Source organism: Microcebus murinus, chromosome 4 (genome assembly GCF_040939455.1).
Source record: "Microcebus murinus isolate Inina chromosome 4, M.murinus_Inina_mat1.0, whole genome shotgun sequence".
Taxonomy (NCBI): Eukaryota; Metazoa; Chordata; class Mammalia; order Primates; family Cheirogaleidae; genus Microcebus; species Microcebus murinus.
In genome coordinates this window covers 1,038,952-1,058,169 of record NC_134107.1, presented here as the reverse complement: position 1 = coordinate 1,058,169, position 19,218 = coordinate 1,038,952, and the positions used below count along the sequence as shown (strand labels likewise).

General features: G+C 58.7%; 1 protein-coding gene across 1 annotated transcript in view; it reads right to left on the bottom strand.

The window, feature by feature from the left end:
- The window catches only part of CPAMD8 (C3 and PZP like alpha-2-macroglobulin domain containing 8), a 74,682-nt gene that overhangs the window by 38,606 nt on the left and 16,858 nt on the right, over positions 1–19,218 (bottom strand). Inside the window, exons 9-18 of the mRNA XM_076001229.1 lie at positions 18,371–18,455; positions 17,861–17,969; positions 16,420–16,647; positions 14,382–14,552; positions 11,901–12,029; positions 8,812–9,001; positions 5,461–5,633; positions 4,748–4,897; positions 4,156–4,317; positions 2,134–2,276 (exon numbers count right to left, since the gene is read on the bottom strand). Coding sequence (XP_075857344.1) covers positions 2,134–2,276; positions 4,156–4,317; positions 4,748–4,897; positions 5,461–5,633; positions 8,812–9,001; positions 11,901–12,029; positions 14,382–14,552; positions 16,420–16,647; positions 17,861–17,969; positions 18,371–18,455 — 1,540 coding nt within the window. The remainder of the gene's footprint in view (positions 1–2,133; positions 2,277–4,155; positions 4,318–4,747; positions 4,898–5,460; positions 5,634–8,811; positions 9,002–11,900; positions 12,030–14,381; positions 14,553–16,419; positions 16,648–17,860; positions 17,970–18,370; positions 18,456–19,218) is intronic.

The window sequence follows — 19,218 nt, the reverse complement described above, 5'->3', positions numbered from 1 at the left end:
GCGTTAGCAAACGGCCAAAGTCTCCGTCCGGATGGGGACCGGCTAATCAGATAATAGTGTGTGCGTGGGTGGAATATTATGCATCCGTGAAAAAGAGTGAGGTAAGCATGCATGGACTGATATAGAATGATCTCCAAGGCTCATTGTTAACTTAAAAAGGGAAAGTACAGAACAGTATCATAGTATTCTTCTATTAATGTTCTTTATAAATTCTTTCTATGCACAGCAGGAGGCTTTCTAAGAAATTATTCACCATGGCTGCTTCTGAAGAAGGGAATGGAACATCTGGGGGTAGGAAGGGAGACTTTCATTACATGTCCTTTCGTATTGTTTGAAAAAAAACATAACTGTATTCATATGGTTAAAAAAAAAAAACACCTTGTCCTTGGAATAAGGATGTGTTTTCTAATTACAAAAAGAACATGGACACTGGCTTTTGGAGGCATTTCTTATGTCTCTCTGCATTGGGATTCACACCTGCCTGCCCGGCTTTGAGTGTCGGGAAGCTGCTTCCATAGCTGGGCCAGGCCAGGATCTTAGCGACACGCACACGAGTGGGCGAGGGCCCCCAGGGCGGCTGCCAGCAGTCGGGGGCCCCAGGGCAAGCATCCCGCCCCCCCCTCCTCCAAAGCCATACTGGAAATGCCTCCGTGTGTGTCCAAACTCCAGGAGGGGCCTGGTCTGCCAACGCCCTGACTGGAGTTTGGAAACCAGGATCCGTGTGCATCTGCACCACTCCTGCCAAACGTGTGGTCCCAGCAGGAAGAGCCTGGGAGACAGAGGCCCCCAGAGGCCTCCACCACCGTGGAGGGGATGGAGGAGGATGAGAGCGTTCCTGATCTGTGCAGAGAGGGCTTGGGACAAAGCCCAAATCTAAGGCGGGAGCTGAGCGCCTCTCCCTCTGGAATTGATATTGCAAGCAGACCAAACAATGGGTAAGTATGCAGGGCATTTGGATACTACCACCAACAGGCTTGCATAGAGACCTTTGTGCCCAATAACGGGGACTTGGACATTCTTTTTAAGTAGACCCAAGCCTTTACAAAAACTGGCCATAGAGAAAGCCTCTAAAATAAAAATCAAAGGACTAGTATGCAGACCATGTTTTCACTGGCCGCTGTACACATTTGACACAAATTTACAAAGCATATACAAATAATCATTGACAAGAAATCACTTGAAAATTTAAAACACTTCCGGACAAGTCACAGCTCAAAAAGGGAATCATTCCACTAGTTAGAACCTATTTGGAGCCAAGCAATAACGGAAATACTTTCATAACACAGTGTGGGTGCAGCCAAAGCAGTGCTCAGAGGAGAATTCGTAACCCTTTAAAGGCTTATGTGTTTATATATAAAATAAAGAAGACTGAAAGGTAATTACTTGGTGTCTAACTCAAGACAACAGCTTCTCACTGTGCCAGGATCCCTCTGTCCACAGACAGGTCAATTTTCCTGATGCATCTTCTCTCTTCTGTACCCCCAATCCTGTACACTGGGGCAGGGCCAAGAACTGGGGGGCATGAAGTCCTTGGTGTCCCAGTCCACTAGGCCAATGCCCCCCCAGGGCAGTTCCCTGGATGATGTCTGCCTGGAGACCTTCTGGGCTGACAACTGGGGAGAGAGCTACTGGCATCTAGTGGGTGGAGGCCAGGGACACCACTCAACGCCCTGCAATGCGCAGGACAGCCCCCAGCACCAAGAATGACCCCGCCGTGCAATGGACGCAACGTTTGCGCCCCCCTCAAAATTCGTATGTTGAAATCTATCAAGGTAATGGTATTAGGAAGCGGAGCTTTGGGGAGGTGATTAGGGATGAAAGCGAAGCCCTCAGCAACGGGACTGGTGCCCTTATAAAAGGGATCCCAGAGAGCCCCAACTCTGTCTACCCCGTGGAGACGCAGCAAGAAGGTGCCCTCTGTGAAGTAGGAAGCAGATCCTCCCCGGGCGTCAAATCTGCCGGTGCCTTGACCTTGGACTTCCCAGTCTCCAGAGCTGCGGGAAGCAAACCCCTGCTGCCTACGAGCCGCCCAGCCTGCAGCATTCCGTTACAGCAGCCAGGGAAGACTAACACGAGTCCCAAATGCCAACAGCGCCAGGGTGAACACACCTTGCTAAAGGCACAGGCCATTACCTGGGGGGCTGCCTGGAAGCAACGGCGGCCACCAGGCTCCCGGTGTGGGGCTGGAAGGCGGGGACAGCCTCGTCCGTGTACAGGCCGCCGTCCTGCCGGTGGTTCAGGCTCACGAGGTCGGTCATCACCACCAGCCCCGTTTCCTAGGCAGCAGACAACGGAGGGGAAGGGGATGCCGACGGCCCCAGGGGCACAGGGGAACGAGTACGCCTGTGTCCGCCCGCCCAGCATCAGTTCTGGGCTTGGTGGCACAAACTGAGGAGGTCGTGGGACCCGGTGACCATCCAGGGCCGAGAGGACCAAAAGCCGCTGGCCCAGGTATAAAAGGCCACGTAGCGTGTGGCTCCACTGCCAGGAGATGTCCAGAACCGGCCAAGCCACAGAGACAGATTCGTGGCTGCAGGGGTGGGGGAGGGGAGTGGGGAGTGACTGCTGATGGGGACGGGGTTTCCTTCTGGGGGGATGGAAATGTTCTGGAACCAGACAGAGGTGGTGGTTGCACGACTAAGTGAATGCACTAAATGCCACCGAATTGTGCACTTTAAAATGGTGAATTTCACCTCAGTTAGAAAATATGAGCAGTTGGCCTAGTCCCTGACCCGGAGCAAGGGCCAACAATTGTAGTTGCAATAATCACTTTTTTTTTTTTTGAGACCGAGTCTCACTCTGTCACCCCAGCTGGGGTGCAGCGGTGTCATTGTAGCTCACAGCAACCTCCAACTCCTGGGCTTTAGCAATCCTCCTGCCTCAGCCTCCTGAGTAGCTGGGACTACAGGCATGCGCCACCACGCCCGGCTAATTCTTTCTATTTTTGGTAGAAACAGGGTCTCGCTCTTGCTCAGGCTGGTCTTGAACTCCAGAGCTCAAGCGATCCTCCTGCCTTGGCCTCCTAGAGTGCTGGGATTACAGGTGTGAGCCACCACGCCTGGCCATAATGATCATGTTTATTATTATGTGGATGACTGCCTAATTACTTGAAGAAACTGGATTGAAGAGAACCGACCCACTATAGACTGGGCTGACTCGAATGTGTGAACAAGGAATTTAAACCCAGCTGCTTTGCCACCAAAGTGCCACCTCTGATTTCCAAAAGCTGGCAGGGTGTGGGGCCCAAACCGTCTGACAATCCACATACATGTCACGGAAATGTCATTTAAAAAAAAAATAAAATTTGGGAGGCGGGGCCAATACAGCACATTGTGAATTGTGAGAAGTAGGTGGTGGGTATGTGGGTGTTTGTTGGCTGATTCATTCAACTTTTCTGTATATTTGGAAATTGTTCAGAATAAAAGCGGTGGGGGTCAGGGGAGGGGAGAATGCCTTTGAAGTGGTTTTTAAAACTGGGTTGAAAGGCATCCGCCAACAGGACGAGCATTTGAGTGCAGGCGGTCGGCATGCTATTGCATGCTCCCGGCACCCACAGCTTCCAGGGAGAAGGTTTCCTTCCAGCAAAGCACCCTCGGCACGTCACTGCTCCACAGCAAGTTCAGGTCGCCGGTGTGAACCTGACCATGCACGTGCATAAGATTCTGCTCTCATGTGCTTTGCAAATCAAAAGGATCTGCCCATGACCGTTCACTGGGGAAAAACAGAAAAGAACCCTGGCCAGGTGTGTGGCTCATGCCTGTAACCCCAGAACACTGGGAGTCTGAGGCTCGAGGCCAGGAGTTCCAGACCAGCCTTGCAAAAAGCAAGGTCCCATTTCTACAAAAAGTACAAAAATTGGCCAGGCACAGTGGCACAGTGGCACAGCGGCATAGTCCCAGCTACTGGGGAGGCTGAGGCAGGAGGATCACTTGAGCCCAGGAGTTGGAGGCTGCAGTGAGCTGCGATGACACCACTGCACTCTAGCCTGGGTGACCGAGCGAGACCCTGTCTTTAAAACAAACAGACAAAAAATTCTGCAGCTAGAAGAGTTTGGAAACTTCTGCTCCGAGCCATCTCTGGGTCCCTGAGACCCTTTGTGTCCGGGCAGGAGGAGCTCAGAAGGGGGCAGGGGGATCCGAGAGCATCTCTGCTTACAGCGAAGGCAAAGCCGGAGTCCTTGGTGACGCCCCAGGGCCACGGGAACACGGAGGAGCGCCGGCGCCGTCGGGCCGTCAGCCCGGCCCACCAGAAGGGCCCGTCCTCCCTGGACACGCCGAAGGCATCAGAGACGTCGTAATCTTCCAGTTCCCGGAACACCTGCCGGCGGAAGAGGACTGGGGGGCTGAGGTTCTCTTCACAACCCGCACTGGCTCTCCTGCCACGCCCAGCACGCTCCCATCCCACCCCTTCCAGGCACTTCGCGTCGTGACACCGTTACTGGGCACTGGTGGCATTAGCCCATTTTGCAGTGCGCAACCTGGAGCCAGAGAGAAGGGATGTGGCCCAATGTCGCGCTGCGAGGGTCTGATGCTTTTGGCCTCACGATCTAGCAACTGCACGAAAGCGGCCACAAGGATTTCCCCGAGACACCCGCCAGGTGCCCCAAGAAATGAACCCAATGCGGAAATCCCAAATCCGATTTCACATCCAGCCCTTCCCGCACTGGAAGGGGGGTGGGACACGGGGAGCGAGGGGAGGGAAGACCCTCCGCGGAGGGAGGCGCCGGAGCCCAGGGCCCGGAGCTCACCTGGGCAGGAGTCAGCCGAAAGCCGGACCTGAGCAGGTAGACGCTCCTGTCGACGGCGGCCACGCACACGCAGCTGCCCCTCGCGGCCCGGACCCGCAGGCCGACGGCCTCCCCCGGCTGGGTCTCGTTGGCCGAATACGTCACTGACACCTGGACGTCAAGGCAGCAGGGCGTCATCGGCAGCGTGGTCCAGCCCACGGTGCTCCCCGGCCCCACCCACCCAGCGGGTCTTCGCCGGCCCGGCTGGGACCCCGGCTGCGTCCCCCAGGTGGAACTGGCCCGCGTCATGGCTGGCGGAGGACACGGGGGAGAGACGGGGAGGTCTGGGGGGCGCCGGGGAGGCAGGTGCCAGCTGAGAGCATGCGGCACTTTGTCTCCAAGGCTGCAGAGAGCGGGGACGGGGAGCGGAGCCTGCTGTTGGGAACACGGGCGCTGTCCCTCGGGTGCAGAGCTCGGCAAGGGCAGAGAGCCGCTGGCCGCTGGCTCTCCCTGCGTGTTCGGAGCGCGGTCTCCACTCGCCCCGGTAGAGACGCGAGTGCTCCAGGCGTTCCCGGAGATGGAGCGGCCCTCGCGAGTCCTGCCTGCCGTGCCACCACGCGGAGTCTGAGTCCCACATGTGACAGCCCCCGCCCGCAGCTGCCACCACCGCGCTGACGCCCTGGAGGACCCCGAGGCTTGTGCCCACGTCCCCGGTTTGGTGCCGGACGCTCTACCTGGTTTTCAAAGAAGGCGCCGACCGCGAACTGCAGGCTGTCTGCCACCCCCTCTCCGTTCTCCCGCACGTAGAAGACCAGCAGGCGGCCGAGCGGGACCATGCTGGGAGTCACGGGCAGCCGGAGAGAGGTCACGCACACGTTGACCTCGGCGGCGGGGGCTGGAGGGGGCTCTGAGGCGAGACAGAGGCGGGGACAGGCAGTGAATTCCCCGCACCCCGCGTGCGACCTTGGCCCTCTGACCGCTGCTCCGATTCGCCCCGCGCCAGGCTCCCGTCTGTGCACCCGGACAGTCCGCGTCCCTAGCTCTGGCCAGGCCCTCCCGGGCTGTGTCTCCGGTCAACGCTGACGCTTCCCGGTGTCCCAGCTCTAGGGTCACCTGAGGCTCCTGCAGAGCAGCTGGACTTCGGCTACAGTCGCCTGCTCTCCTCCCTGCCGGCAGGCACCGTGCCTGCCCCGTCACCAGCACTCTGCCTCCTCTGCCGGCAGCAGAGCCATCTTGGCTCACCCAGGCGGTGTCAGCCCAGCCCCCAAGAATGCCCCCGACCCCAGTCCCTCCCTCCGACTGGCCCTGTCCTGTGGGCAGACCTGAGCAGCCATTGTTTGCTGACTGGAACCAAGGCTGGTGATCCCTTCCCGGAGGGTGAGCGACCCCCAAAGCACACATCGCATATAAGAGCTTACGAGCCGCTCAGGGGCCCCAAACACTCAATGCACGAGAGTGAGAGCAGAAAGGCTCCCGGATCCGTGCAGAGCACAGAGCACCCAGTGGGCAGGGTGGGGCCCCTGGCCACCAGGGGGTGGCGGGTGCTCCATTGGTCTTGGGGTCCAAATCCTGTCCCTGTCCCTTACCAGGCACTGGGGAGTCCCTGGAGCTCCCCAAGTTGTAGTCCCTTCACTTGCAGGTGGACACGGTGGGGCCGCCACCCCCCACCCCCGGGCTGCTGTGGGGCTTAAACGGGGCAGAGTGCAGGAGGTCTGGGCCCAGAGCTGGCCCAGGACAAGAGCTCTGGGAAGACTCAAAGTCGCTATTATTTCACCCAGAAGTGAAGATATGCCCCAAAGGATGCAGGTGCACCATGCCCAAACCACGATTCAGGCCAGCGGTTCTCAGCCAAAGCAACTCTGCACCCCCAAGGTACGCTAGCAGTGTCTGCCGGCATTATTCCATTGTCGCCGCTGGAGGGGTGCTCTTGGCCTCTGGTGGGTGGAGGCCAGAAATGCTGCTCAACACCCTGCAAAGCATAGGCAGCCCCAGCACAGAGAATCATCTGACCCCAAATGTTGATGGTGTAGAGGGTGAGAAACTCTGCCTTAGCACGAGAGAGTCCCTGTCTGTCTGCCTGTCTATCTATCCATCTTTCTATCTGTCCACCCGCCCATCCACCCACCCACTAATCCATCTTTCTATCTGTCCATCTACCACCCACCTTTCTATCTGTCCACCCATTCGTCCATCCATCCACCCACCCATCCATCTTCTTATCTCTCCATCCATCCACTCATCTTTCTATCCATCTATCCACTCATCCATCTTTCTATCTGTCCACTCATCTATCCATCCAACTACCCACTCATCTATGTGTCCATCCATCCATCCATCCATCTTCTTATCTCTCCATCCATAAACTCACCCACCCACCCACCCATCCTTCTATCTATCCATCCATCCATCCACCTATCCATATTTCTATCTGGCCATCCATCCACCCATCCATCTTTCTATCTGTCCATCTACCCATCCATCCATCTTTCTGTTTATCCATCCATCCACCCATCTATCTTTCTATCTGTCCATCCATCCATTCACTCATCCACCCACCCACCCACCCGTCTGTCCGTCCGTCCATTCATCCATCCATCCATCTTATTATCTATCCATCCATCCATCCATCCATCCATCCATCCATCCATCCATCCATCCAATTATCTCTCCATCCATCCATCCATCCATCCATCCATCCATCCATCCATCCATCTATCTTATTATCTCTCCATCCATCCATCCATCCATCCATCTTTCCATCATCTACCTATAATGCTACTGGCACCTAGTGGGTGGAGGACAGGGACACTGCTCAACATCATATAGTGCACAGACACCCCCTCCAGAGGATGATCTGGCCCCAAATGTCAACAGTGCTCAGGTTGAGAAACTCTGCCCTGGGGGCACTGGTACTACTGTCATCCAGTGGGTAGAGACCACGGATGCTGCTCAACACCCTGCAGGGTGCAGGACGCCCTTCCCTCAGAGAGTGACCCAGTCTCAAATGTCCACAGTGCCCGGGCTAGGGACCCTGCTTTGGGCAGAAGGGGTTTTGAAGAGCAGGGGGCCTAGGAAAGACCCTGAGGAGGAGGTGGGTCTTGTGGGGAGCATGTGGAGAGAAGGAAAGGGAGGAGGAGGAGGAGGACTCGTAGGCAGGAGAAGAGCCCAGGCAGAGAGACAAGATGGCAAAGCGTGGGCCAGTGCAGGTGCCCAGCCTGAGGGTGGCCCGTCCCCGTCCCCTACAGACATCAGTGAGAACAGCTGGTGCAGGTGCCCACCCTAAGGGTGGCCCGTCCCTGTCCCCATCCCCTGCAGACATCAGTGAGAACAGCCGATGCAGGTGCCCAGCCTGAGGGTGGCCCGTCCCCGTCCCCGTCCCCTGCAGACATCAGTGAGAACAGCTGGTGCAGGTGCCCAGCATGAGGGTGGCTTGTCCCCGTCCCCATCCCCTGCAGACATCAGTGAGAACAGCTGGTGCAGGTGCCCAGGCTGAGGGTAGCCCGTCCCCGTCCCCTGCAGACATCAGTGAGAACAGCCGATGCAGGTGCCCAGCCTGAGGGTGGCCCGTCCCCGTCCCCGTCCCCTGCAGACATCAGTGAGAACAGCCGATGCAGGTGCCCAGCCTGAGGGTGGCCCGTCCCCGTCCCCGTCCCCTGCAGACATCAGTGAGAACAGCCGATGCAGGTGCCCAGCCTGAGGGTGGCCCGTCCCTGTCCCTGTCCCCTGCAGACATCAGTGAGAACAGCCGGTGCAGGTGCCCAGCCTGAGGGTGGCCCGTCCCTGTCCCTGTCCCCTGCAGACATCAGTGAGAACAGCTGGTGCAGGTACCCAGGCTGAGGGTGGCCCGTCCCTGTCCCCTGCAGACATCAGTGACAACAGCCTCGAGACAGAACCTTTCCACTTGCAGCAGCTGGTCACTGCCTGCACCCTGGGCCCAGTCTGGTCTCACTGGGGACATGTGCCCTCGTTGTGAGGTGGCCTTCCGGCTCTGCTGGGTCTCGCTCGTCCTTCCTGGCTGGGGCACCCGTCCCAGCCTCAGCACGTCGGAAGGAGAAACAGGAACCTTCTCCCTGCTGCCAGCTCACCTGTCTCGGAAAGGTGCGTTAAGCGGACTGGCGTCTCCAGGGCGGGGGCCGCCCGCTTGCGGCGCTGCTGGGTGGCGTGGGCAGGCTGCCGGCCCGAGAGCACGAGGTTGCCCCGGGCAGCCACCTCGTAGTGCAGGGTGAAGTTGCAGGGGCACGTGGACTTCACGGGGAACCGGGCTTCCTCTCCAACCTGCGGAGGACGCACAGCGGGCTGGGGGGCTCCGCCTGGCACCCGCACCGCGGCCCAGCCCAGGCGGCGGCTGCTCCGGGGCCAGAGGGCGGGTTGGGACGGCCGGGGGAGGGGTGCTAGCCTTGGGGCGGAGACCCTGACACCCCGTCCTGGCCTCCAGTCGGCGAACAGTGCATGGGGTGGCGCTGGTCTCTCTGCAGGTGCCTGGCGCGGAGGGGGGGAGGCTCTGGATAAGGTGCCGTGTATGGAAGAATGGAATCTGACCCCAAGACGGAGGCCTGCCTTGCCCATAGTCCCTGGAGTCCATCTCTAAGCTCCTGGAATGTCCTGCCCGATGGGGGTCTCGGGTCACGTCCAACAGTGACAGTGTGATTTCTGGTGGGGGTCCTGGGCCATGAGGGGTCAGCTCAACCTCTGGAGGGGGCCCCCAGCGGCTCCCTGGCTGTGCCTGGTGCCGGAAGAAGGCCCAGCATGAACGCACCTTCCCTCCCTGCCCTGAGGCTGTGCCCGGCCCCCGGAGGCAGTCCAGAACGGGAGGAGGAGCAGGACTGTGTGACCCAGTGCACACGGCATGGGGACGGCACCCTGAGGGCAAAGTCCGCGTGGCCGAGCCACGTCCTCGCTTGATCCGCCACAGCCTGGGCAGCTGAGAGCGCAGGGCTCCGTTCTGCCCCCAGGGAGGAGGAAGAGGGGAGGAGGAGGAGGAGGAGGAGGAGGAGGAAGCCGAGGCCGAGGCCACCCCGCACCGCTGCTTAGCAGCGTGACAACGAGAACGGTGAGTTGGGCCAAGCGGGGCACGGTCCTGCCTGCGTCCCTCCTCGTCACAGCCCTGCGCGGGGCCGTCAATCCCGAGGAACGGGTCGCCACGGCCCCACGGTCCCTCCGAGCCGCACCCGGGGGCCCGTCACACGCCCCGGAGTGCGGAAGTCTTATGGGCTGGCAGGCCTGGGAGCTGCGATGACAACTGGTTTCCATTAGGAGCAACACCCCGCCAAGGCCGGGCTGGGCGCCGGAGCCCCGCTAGGAACGCAGCCCGCGCACACAGCGCGCCGCCACCAGCCCTGGAGTCGGCAGAGGGGTCGACGGAGCACAGACAGGTCTGCACGTGCCGGTATCTGGGTATCTACATACACACAGGCATGTACACACACACGCACACACATGTACAGCTGACCCTGAACGATACAAGTCTGAACAGCACGAGTCCACTGACGTGTGGATTTTCTTCTGCCTCGGCCACCCTGAGACAGCAAGACCAACCCCTCCCCTTCCTCCTCCTCCTCCTCCTCCTCCTGCTCCTCCTCCTCCTCCACATGAGGATGACGAGGATAAAGACCTTTAACGTGACCCACCTCCACTTAAGGAACAGTGCACGTTTTTTCTCTTCCTTATGGTTTTCTTAATAGCAGTTTCTTTCCTCTCTAGCTCACTGTATTGTAAGCACACAGCACACGTAACATATAACATGTTGGTATGTCAACTTGGCCGCTCATGGTATCGGTGCGGCCTCCGTCGGCAGCAGGCTATCGGGAGTTAAGTTTCTAGGGAGTCCAAGTCACGGGTGGAGCTTTGATTGCGCAGGGGCCGGCGCCCCTAACCCCAGCGCTGTTCAGGGTCAACTCTACACATCTACATGTTTATCCACTCGTTTATCGAGGGGCAGTGGGCTGTACATATAAAAAATATGTATATATATATCTCCCTCTAGGTGAGTGGAGCATTTGTGTGTGCGTGTAAAAATACACACAGACACATATAGGTGTACACACATATAATCATATGCCTACAGGTGTGTATATGTACATGTGCACACATGTACATATACATACATGTACACACACACACCTCTCTCAATAGGTGAGTGGACAAACTGTGGAACATCCATGCAAGGGAATATTATTCAGCAATAAGAAAAAATGAGTTCTCAAGCCATGAAAAGATGCGGAAAAACCTTAAATGCCTATTTAATCAATATCCATTCATCGATCGCAACAAATGTATCATACCAATGCAACATGCAGAGGGGAGCATCAGGGGGGTGTATGGGAGCTCTCTGCATGTTTTGTTCGATGTCTCTGTCCACCTAAAGCTGCTCTTTAAAAACTAAGTCTATTAATTAAAAGAATATATATATATATATATACACACACAATCTTATACACATAATCAAGATTGCATAATAACAGCCCAGGAAAGACTTATGGGAGACGCCTCTCCAAGTTCATCTTTTTTTTTTTTTTTTTTTTTTGAGACAGAGTCTTGCTTTGTTGCCCAGGCTAGAGTGAGTGCCGTGGCGTCAGCCTCGTTCACAGTAACCTCAATCAAGCGATCCTCCTGCCTCAGCCTCCCGAGTAGCTGGGACTACAGGCATGCACCACCATGCCCGGCTAGTTTTTGGTATATGTATTTTTAGTTGGTCAATTAATTTCTTTCTATTTTTAGTAGAGATGGGGTCTCGCTCTCGCTCAGGCTGGTTTCAAACTCCTGACCTCGAGCAATCCGCCCGCCTCGGCCTCCCAGAGTGCTGGGATGACAGGCGTGAGCCGCCGCACCCGGCCCCAAGTTCCTCTTTACGACCAGGGTGTCTGGCTGGAGACGCCCCAGGCCTCTGCACGAGAGAGGGAGGCTCGGGACGGGGAGGCGCTGGCCCGACAGCAGCGGCCCCTGTGCGGCTTAGGGGCCACCGCACCCGCCGTGGTGTCTGTCCCAGGAAGTCCCAGGCCGCAGCCTGAGTGTCCATCGCACATAAATGGCAGCGCGTTTGTTCCCCGGAGCGCCTTCCTTGCTAAATGGACGAGGGCCCCTGCGTCAGCCGCAGCGTTATGTCCCCTGGAAGCTCACACCCGTGCACCCCTGGGTGCTGTCCGGCCCAGGGAGGGGCGGGACGTGAACGTCTTACCTGCAGGGCGCGGGAGGGCGGCTGCAGCTGCAGGTAGCACTGGCTGGGGGAGTACCAGCTGCCGAGGGCCAGGTAGCTGGGCAGGTACTGGCTGCCCACCGGCTTCCCGTCAATCGCCGTCACCTTGGTCTGAAGATGCAGAGGACGCTTGGTCAAGGCCTGGGTGCCGGGCATCGGAGGGGGGCTTGGGGGCACTTCTGCCTGCTCCGCCCTGCAGCAAGACCCTCTCACGCTTCAATTTCCCTTTGGGGAACCCCCTCCCCGATCTTCAGGGGCCGGGATCCAGTGTGGCCGGCGCCTGTGCCTCCCGAGCCCAAGAAGCCGGCGTGGCAGACCAGCCGAGGCGGCTTGGGGTCGGCTCAGGCGGGGCCGGCGGCTCCACCAGGGACACAGCTAGCGGGAAAGCCTCTTTCCTCCCCCTCCGGCTAGCCAGTGGCCCTGGTGGCTTCTTGGAGGGGATAACCCCGTCCACTGCCCTCCTCCGGGAAATACACGCAGAGGAAAAGGAGCAGCCGTGTTGGCCAGCAGCCCCGGGGGTCGGGCCCCAGCCCACGCAGAGCTCGCAGCCCTGCCCTGCAAGCCCCAGGCCCTGGGCGGTCGTGTGATTCCACCTCCCTGGGGCATTTGAGCGGATCTCCTGCACCTGCTGCGGAAAAAATATGGCTTATGCAATGGAGGGGCCACGGGGACTTAAGGCCTCCACGTAACAAAGACGTCCTTTGCCCCTGGTTCCTGGGAGGTAGGCCGCCTCTAAACCCCTGTGATTCCCAGAGCGATGGGAGTACCGTCCTTGGATCCCAATAACACAGGCCAAGGACACGACTCAGAGTGGGGGCCGGCCACACCGTAACGACCACCCATGTGATCACAGGGTTGTGGCTTTGAGCCCTGTGACCCCAGCCTGACCTCCAGGGGAAGGGAGAAGCCTGGAGATTGAGTTCGGTCCTCCGTCCAGTGATTTAACCCATCATGCAGGTGTCATGAGCCGCCCAGAAAAACCCTGGACACGGAAGCTCGTGGGAGCTTCCCTTGCAAAGCTGCAGATCCTGGACCCTCCCAGACCTCGCCGTACTCGCCTGTTTCTTTGCTTGGTCCTAACCTGTACCATTTTTGCTGTGCCAGAACTGTACTGGAAAGGTGGTGGGGTCATGGGAAGCCCCGAATTTGTGGCTAGTGAGTCAGAGTACAGGTGGCCTGGGGACCCCTGGGCTTATGGCCGGTGCATGGATTGAGGGCTGTGCCTGTCACCTGGGAAGTGTGGCCCAGCTCTGGTAGCAGGTGGCAGAAGTCACTGCAATCTCCCAACTGGGCAGGTCGTCTCTGGCCCCTCCAGGGGTCTGAGAGGTGCCAGGCTACGGTCACTCTCTTGATACAGGACAGTGGCCCAGGTGGCCACATGGCTATGCTCTGTGTTGGGCAGCTGTGCAAACACAAGGGAGTGTGTGGGCATCTTGCCGTGAATGTCACAAAGTAACCTCGAGTGTCCTTAGTTCCCGTGTGCACATTTACCCTCAGCTGCTCTCCTATCCCTGACACCCCAGTCTTTGTGGGGCTGCCGTGTCCCCCACCCAGTCCCTAAGCCTAGGGCTGGGACATCCTCTCCATCTGCTGTCACTCCTGTTCGTCCCTCCCATGCTAATGGGACACCAAGTCCTGCAGACTCTACTTCCTCAACAGCTCCAGGTTGGTGGCCTCTCTGTCCTGCCTCCTGTGCCCCCTGAAACCACGGCCCCCACTGCAGGCTCTGGAGTGACCACTGGCTATCAAAAATCAGATGCCTCTGGGCTGGGTGTGGCGACTTATGCCTGTAATCCCAGCACTTTGGGAAGCCAGGGAGGGAGGATCACTTGAAGCCAAGAATTTGAGACTAGCCTGGGCAACGTAGCAAGACCCCTACCCTTAAAAATGGAAAAGAAAATTAGCCAGGTGTGATGGCTTGCACCTGTTGTCCCGGCTACTTGGGAGGCTGAGGCGGGATGATCGCTTGAGCCCAGGAGTTGGAGGCTGCAGTGAGCCATGATGAGGCCACTGCACTCCAGCCTGGGTGACAGAGCAATACCGACCCTGTCTCTAAAAAAATTTTTTTTAAATTTAAAAACCCAATCAGAGCCCTCTGTCCTTCTGATGCTACTTTCTAGGGAAACCTCGAGCACCCCATGAGCTCCCTCCCCAGTCTCTCTCTGAAGTGGCTCGGCACAGCGGAGCATTTGCAGGACCGGATTACAGGATGATCACAGGCGCCTCTGAGCCTCCAGGCATGCTGTTCCACCCTCCTACAAGAGAGACCCCTGTGGGAGGCCTCCTCTGGCATGACCGGGCCAGACGCCCTCACCTCTCCCCAGCCCCCTCCCTGGGACGGCTGGGTCATCCACCCCTCCCCCTCCCCTGTCTGGTGTCTCCATCCGACTGGGAGCCCCAGCCTGGGAGAAGCCACACCCCTGCCTGCTGGGTGAGTGACGAGGGTCTAGGGAACTCACCCACCTCCAGCCACACGTGCTGGGCTGACGTGGGGATGGACGGAATCTCAAAGCCCACCAGGCCGCCCTGGGACACAGCTTCACTGGTGTAGATGTTGTCCTTCGGCGTCAGCTCTGCCTTGATCTGGACCGTCACCCCCTCGGCAGGGCTGCCGTCGGGGTAGGACAGCTCCACCTGGAAGGGGTCATCAAAGATCCCTTTGACGATTACGGCAGCAACACGCCCCAAACTGGTCTGCAGAATGGATGTCATCGCTGGCTTCTGAAATCCCAGCTGGCTTCTTTGCAGAAATGGACAAAATGGCCCTTAAATTCACAGGGGCCCTGAATAGCCACAGCAACGCCGAAAAAGAACAAAGAAGAAGGACCCAACTTCAAAACTTACTGCAAAGCTACGGTAAGCAAGATGCAGGCAAAAGGACAGACGTGGAGGTCAACGCAGAACTCAGAGTCCAAAAATAAACCGTACCTCTCCAGTCAATTGACAAGAGGCCTTGACAAGGGTGCCAGGACCATTCACTGGGGTAAAAAGCCATCTTTTCAATAAATAGGACCAGGCATGGTGGCTCACACCGGTAACCCCAGTGCTTTGGGAAGCCGAGGAAGGAGGATTGCTTGAGGTCAGGAGTTCGAGATCCACCTGGACAACATAGCAAGACCCCATCTTTTTTTTTTTTTTTTTTTTTTTTTTTTTTTGAGACAGAGTCTCACTCTGTTGCCTGGGCTAGAGTGCCATGGCGTCAGCCTAGCTCTCTGCAACCTCAGACTTCTGGGCTCAAGCGATCCTTCTGTCTCAGCCTCCTGAGTAGCTGGGACTACAGGCATGCGCCACCATGCCCAACTAATCTTTTTTTCTATATATTTTTAGTTGGCCAATGAATTTCTTTCTATTTTTAGTAGAGATGGGGTCTCGCTCTTGCTCAGGCTGGTTTCGAACTCCTGACCGACTTCTGGGAAAAATCCCCTTAACTAGGCCTCTGCATAGAAATCTCTTCGAGAATCACCTGAGGCTGTGAGCTCATGAAAGCACGCCTCTAAAAATGCAGATGAAATGCCCGGTGTCCTTGAGGATGGTGAAATAATGGTGAAATAACACTTAAAATAATGATTTTCTCCACACTGCTGCTAGCTACTGCTTGAGCAATCCTCCTGCCTCGGCCTCCCAGAGTGCTAGGATTACAGGCATGAGCTAGGCCTAGTTAGTCAGGAGGCTGAGGAAGGAGGATCGCTTGAGCATAGGAGTTCGAGGCTGCAGTGAGCTATGACTGGGCCACTGCGCTCCAGCCTGGGTGAGGCGGGGTTCTAGGGACATGGCCCGCCTTCCCTTGGGTGACAGTGGGCTCTGCTGGCCTCACTCCATCATCCTCCCAGCTGCAAGTGGCATGAGGACGCCCCGTTTAAGAACTGCAGTAAGGATCACGATTTCTGGTCACCTCAACATTTACTGTGCCTAAGAATCACGTGGCGGGTGGCAGGCGGGGGCTCCTTCAAAATGCCGCTTCCCCCCAACCAGGGGGTCCGAATCAGTCAGACAGGGGATCTGCCTTTTGGGAGACTCTGATGTTAGGTCCTCAGGGGATAACATCAACTCAATTAAGAAACTAGACCAGGCACGGAGGATCACGCCTGTAGTCCCAGCAACTCGGGAGGCTGAGGCGGGAGGATTGCTTGGGGCCAAGAGTTCGAAACCTGCCGGGGCAACACGGCGAGACCCCGTCTCTAAAAAATAAATAAACAAATAAAAAACGAAGCGGCACTGCTGTAGAGGAGCTGGTGTCATAAATGGCCACCCCGCGTCTGGGATGGCCGCTGCAGGCGCAGGAAGGCCTGCAAGGAATAGAGCAGGTGGCCCTTTCAGGTGGAGGAATGTGCCGGGCCCCTGGCTGGGGGGCGGCTCCCGCCACACCCCACGCGGCAGCCTCCGCACCCCACGAGGGCAACCAGGAGACCGTTTTCAGCTGAGTCAGGGCCGAGTCACCATGGAGCCGTCGAGGAGCCGAGGGCGGGGGGGTCACCCCGTGGCTCGGTCACCCCGAACTCACCTTCCCCGCGAAGGCCAGGCCCGGCTTGAACTGCTTCCTGGTGTCCCGGGAGTAGCGGACGTCCACCAGCTGCCTCTGGACGGGGGTGGAGTCGTCGAACGCGGCCTGCCGGCTGCCGTCCACGCTGGTCACCGTCGCCCAGATGCTGAGCCTGCCCCGGAAGTGCTCGGGGACGTCCGCCGGGATCATGTCCCTCACGCAGATGTCGAAGTCCTGGGAGCCGAGGATCTGGAGGGGGAAAAACGCGGGCCGCGCTCACGTGGGGTTGGGGCAGCCTCGGGGGGCTGTCCCCCAACCGCACACCGGGGTGCAGGACTCCCCGGCCTCGTGGAGGGCCGGGGGACGCCAAGGGACATGCACGGCTCCCTGCATGGGGACTGTGCTGCAGAGGGTCCCTGGCTGGATCCGCACAGCGTCCCGGGGAAGACGGGTGTTGGTGTCACTGGGCAGAAGGGGAAAGGGGTCCCCACGGTGCTGGCACGAGCCCCTCAGCCCAGGCAGCGGGGGTCACATGTGAACCAGGCCGGCCCCGCCCCAGGGCACAGAACGCCCCTGCCCGGCCCCTCTCTCAGCACCCCTCCCCGGGCCGGCAACTAGTCCACGTCCAGAAACAACTATACAATGAATGACTCGGCAAATGGGAGAACGAGACAAAGGCCACCAATTGTAGGCACCCAGGGCAATGGCTGGGATACCCCGGGTGCCAGCGGCAGGCACGGACTGGGTAGGGGCCCAGGGTGTCCACTCCTTGGAGAAGATGTGTCCTGGGCGGGAAAGAGACGGGAAGGGAAGTCTGGGGACTGGGGAGGAACCGGGGCCGAAAGGGTTAATGTGGCAGGCACCTGCAGAGACAAAGAATCTCCAGGAAGGGGGACCTGCCACATTGCCAGCCTGAGCACCAAAGCAGGCTCCAAAACTTGGCACAGGCTGGAATGCACACTAGTGCAGTGACAGTCTGGTGGCTCCTCAAAGGGAAAGACTGTGACTATATGGAAACTATTCCTTGCTTGTGCACTCTCTGTGGGTGAACGGCGTGGCACGCGCATTGTATCTCAATAAAATTACTATTTTTTAAATATTTTCAGAGATGGGGGCTCTACATTGCCCAGGCTGGCCTCCAACTCCTGGGCCCAAACGATCCTCCTGCCTCAGCCTCCCGAGGAGCTGGGACTATAGGAGATTCATTCATTATTATTTTTTTTAAAAATTTAACATATCAAAACCTGGGAGGAAACACCCCGAAACATCAGTGGTGGTTGCGTCTGCCTGTTAGAGAGCAAGTCATCTTTATTTTTTTCCTTTATGTATCGTCTAGAGTTTCTATGTTCAGCCCGCAGGAATTTTACCCTCAGAAAGACCCCCCTACACACACATAACTGTTCTAGAAAGTGAAACGAATCTGGGGACCCCTGGGGCCGGGGCGGGAGGTCTCGCTGCTCACCGTGGTGTGTCTGAGCACGGGGTGCCCCACCTCGTGGCTGTAGTACCCCACGCCGTGCACGGTCATGTTGATGGCCAAGGCCCCCGACACGGGCTTCCCGAAGGTGTACCTAGATGGAAGGGTAATGGACGCTCAATGTCATAGCCCAGAGACCCCAGATGGGGCAGCGGGGGAGGAGCATGGGGGCATGTGGGTGGGGAGGGGCACGAGGGGGGGGAGGAAAGGAGCCGAGCACTGCCCAAGGCAGGGGAGGGGTCCGCCCGTGGGGGAGCATGTGACATGCTCCACTTGTCCCCAGTGGTCAGACAGGGAGGCCAGCTTGCCCACAGCGGCGGGACGCACCTGTGCAGGAGGTAGGGGCCGGTGTGTGTGGGGGAGGGCTGGTGGGGGGGAGGGGCCCACCCACAGGGGTGGCGATGCCAGTGCGGGAAGGACATGGGGGGTGGCTGGCGTGGGACGTGCTCGGCGCCAGGGCAACCGTGGGCGGAGGCAGGCGCGGCCGCGTGTCACCTGGCCCGCACGGTGCCCGTCTCGCAGGCGTCCAGGTCTCGGATGTACGGCGGCGGCTGGATCAGAAGCTCGAACTTGGGCAGCGCTGCGCGGAGAGCAGAGAGGAGGTGAGCGGCGGCCTCTCCCACGGGGCCTCAGGGCTCACTCGACGTCAGCAGGACAGCAGCAGGCCGCGCCGGCCACGCCCGGGACACCGTGTGCCAGCGCACCCCCTTTGCGAAGAGGCTCTCTGGGGATTTTGCCGGCTGCGCCTATGTCCTGTCTCTGGGGACAGGATCCCGTTTCCCTGCGGGCGGGCGGCAGCTCCATCACTCCGAGACCCTGCGCTTTGGGGGCGGCGGGCTTGGCCCACCCTGGGGCTGCAGGAGCAGACGGAGCCTCGCAGCTGTGGGGGGCCTGGGAGCCCGCAAGGGCGTCCTCAGGGTGACCGCGGCTGGGAGCAGGTCCCGTCCCTGCCGCAGGACTCAGCCCTGGGAGCACAGAGTCACCTTGCACGGCTGGGGAGGCAGGGACCTGGGGGACAGCCACGGAAACCAGAGAGAGCCCGGTCCTGAGAGCATCGTCATGGGAGCTGCCAACGCCCGTCCTGTCACCGTGAGACTCTGCCCTGAGTTTGTGCCGCTTGCAGCCCAGCACCAAGATGGTGACAGCCTCCTAGATGGTGACAGCGCCCAGACGGTGACAGCCACCCAGACGGTGACAGCCGCCCAGACGGTGACAGCGCCCAGACGGTGACAGCCGCCCAGACAGTGACAGCGCCCAGACGGTGACAGCCGCCCAGACGGTGACAGCGCCCAGACGGTGACAGCTGCCCAGATGGTGACAGCGCCCAGACGGTGACAGCTGCC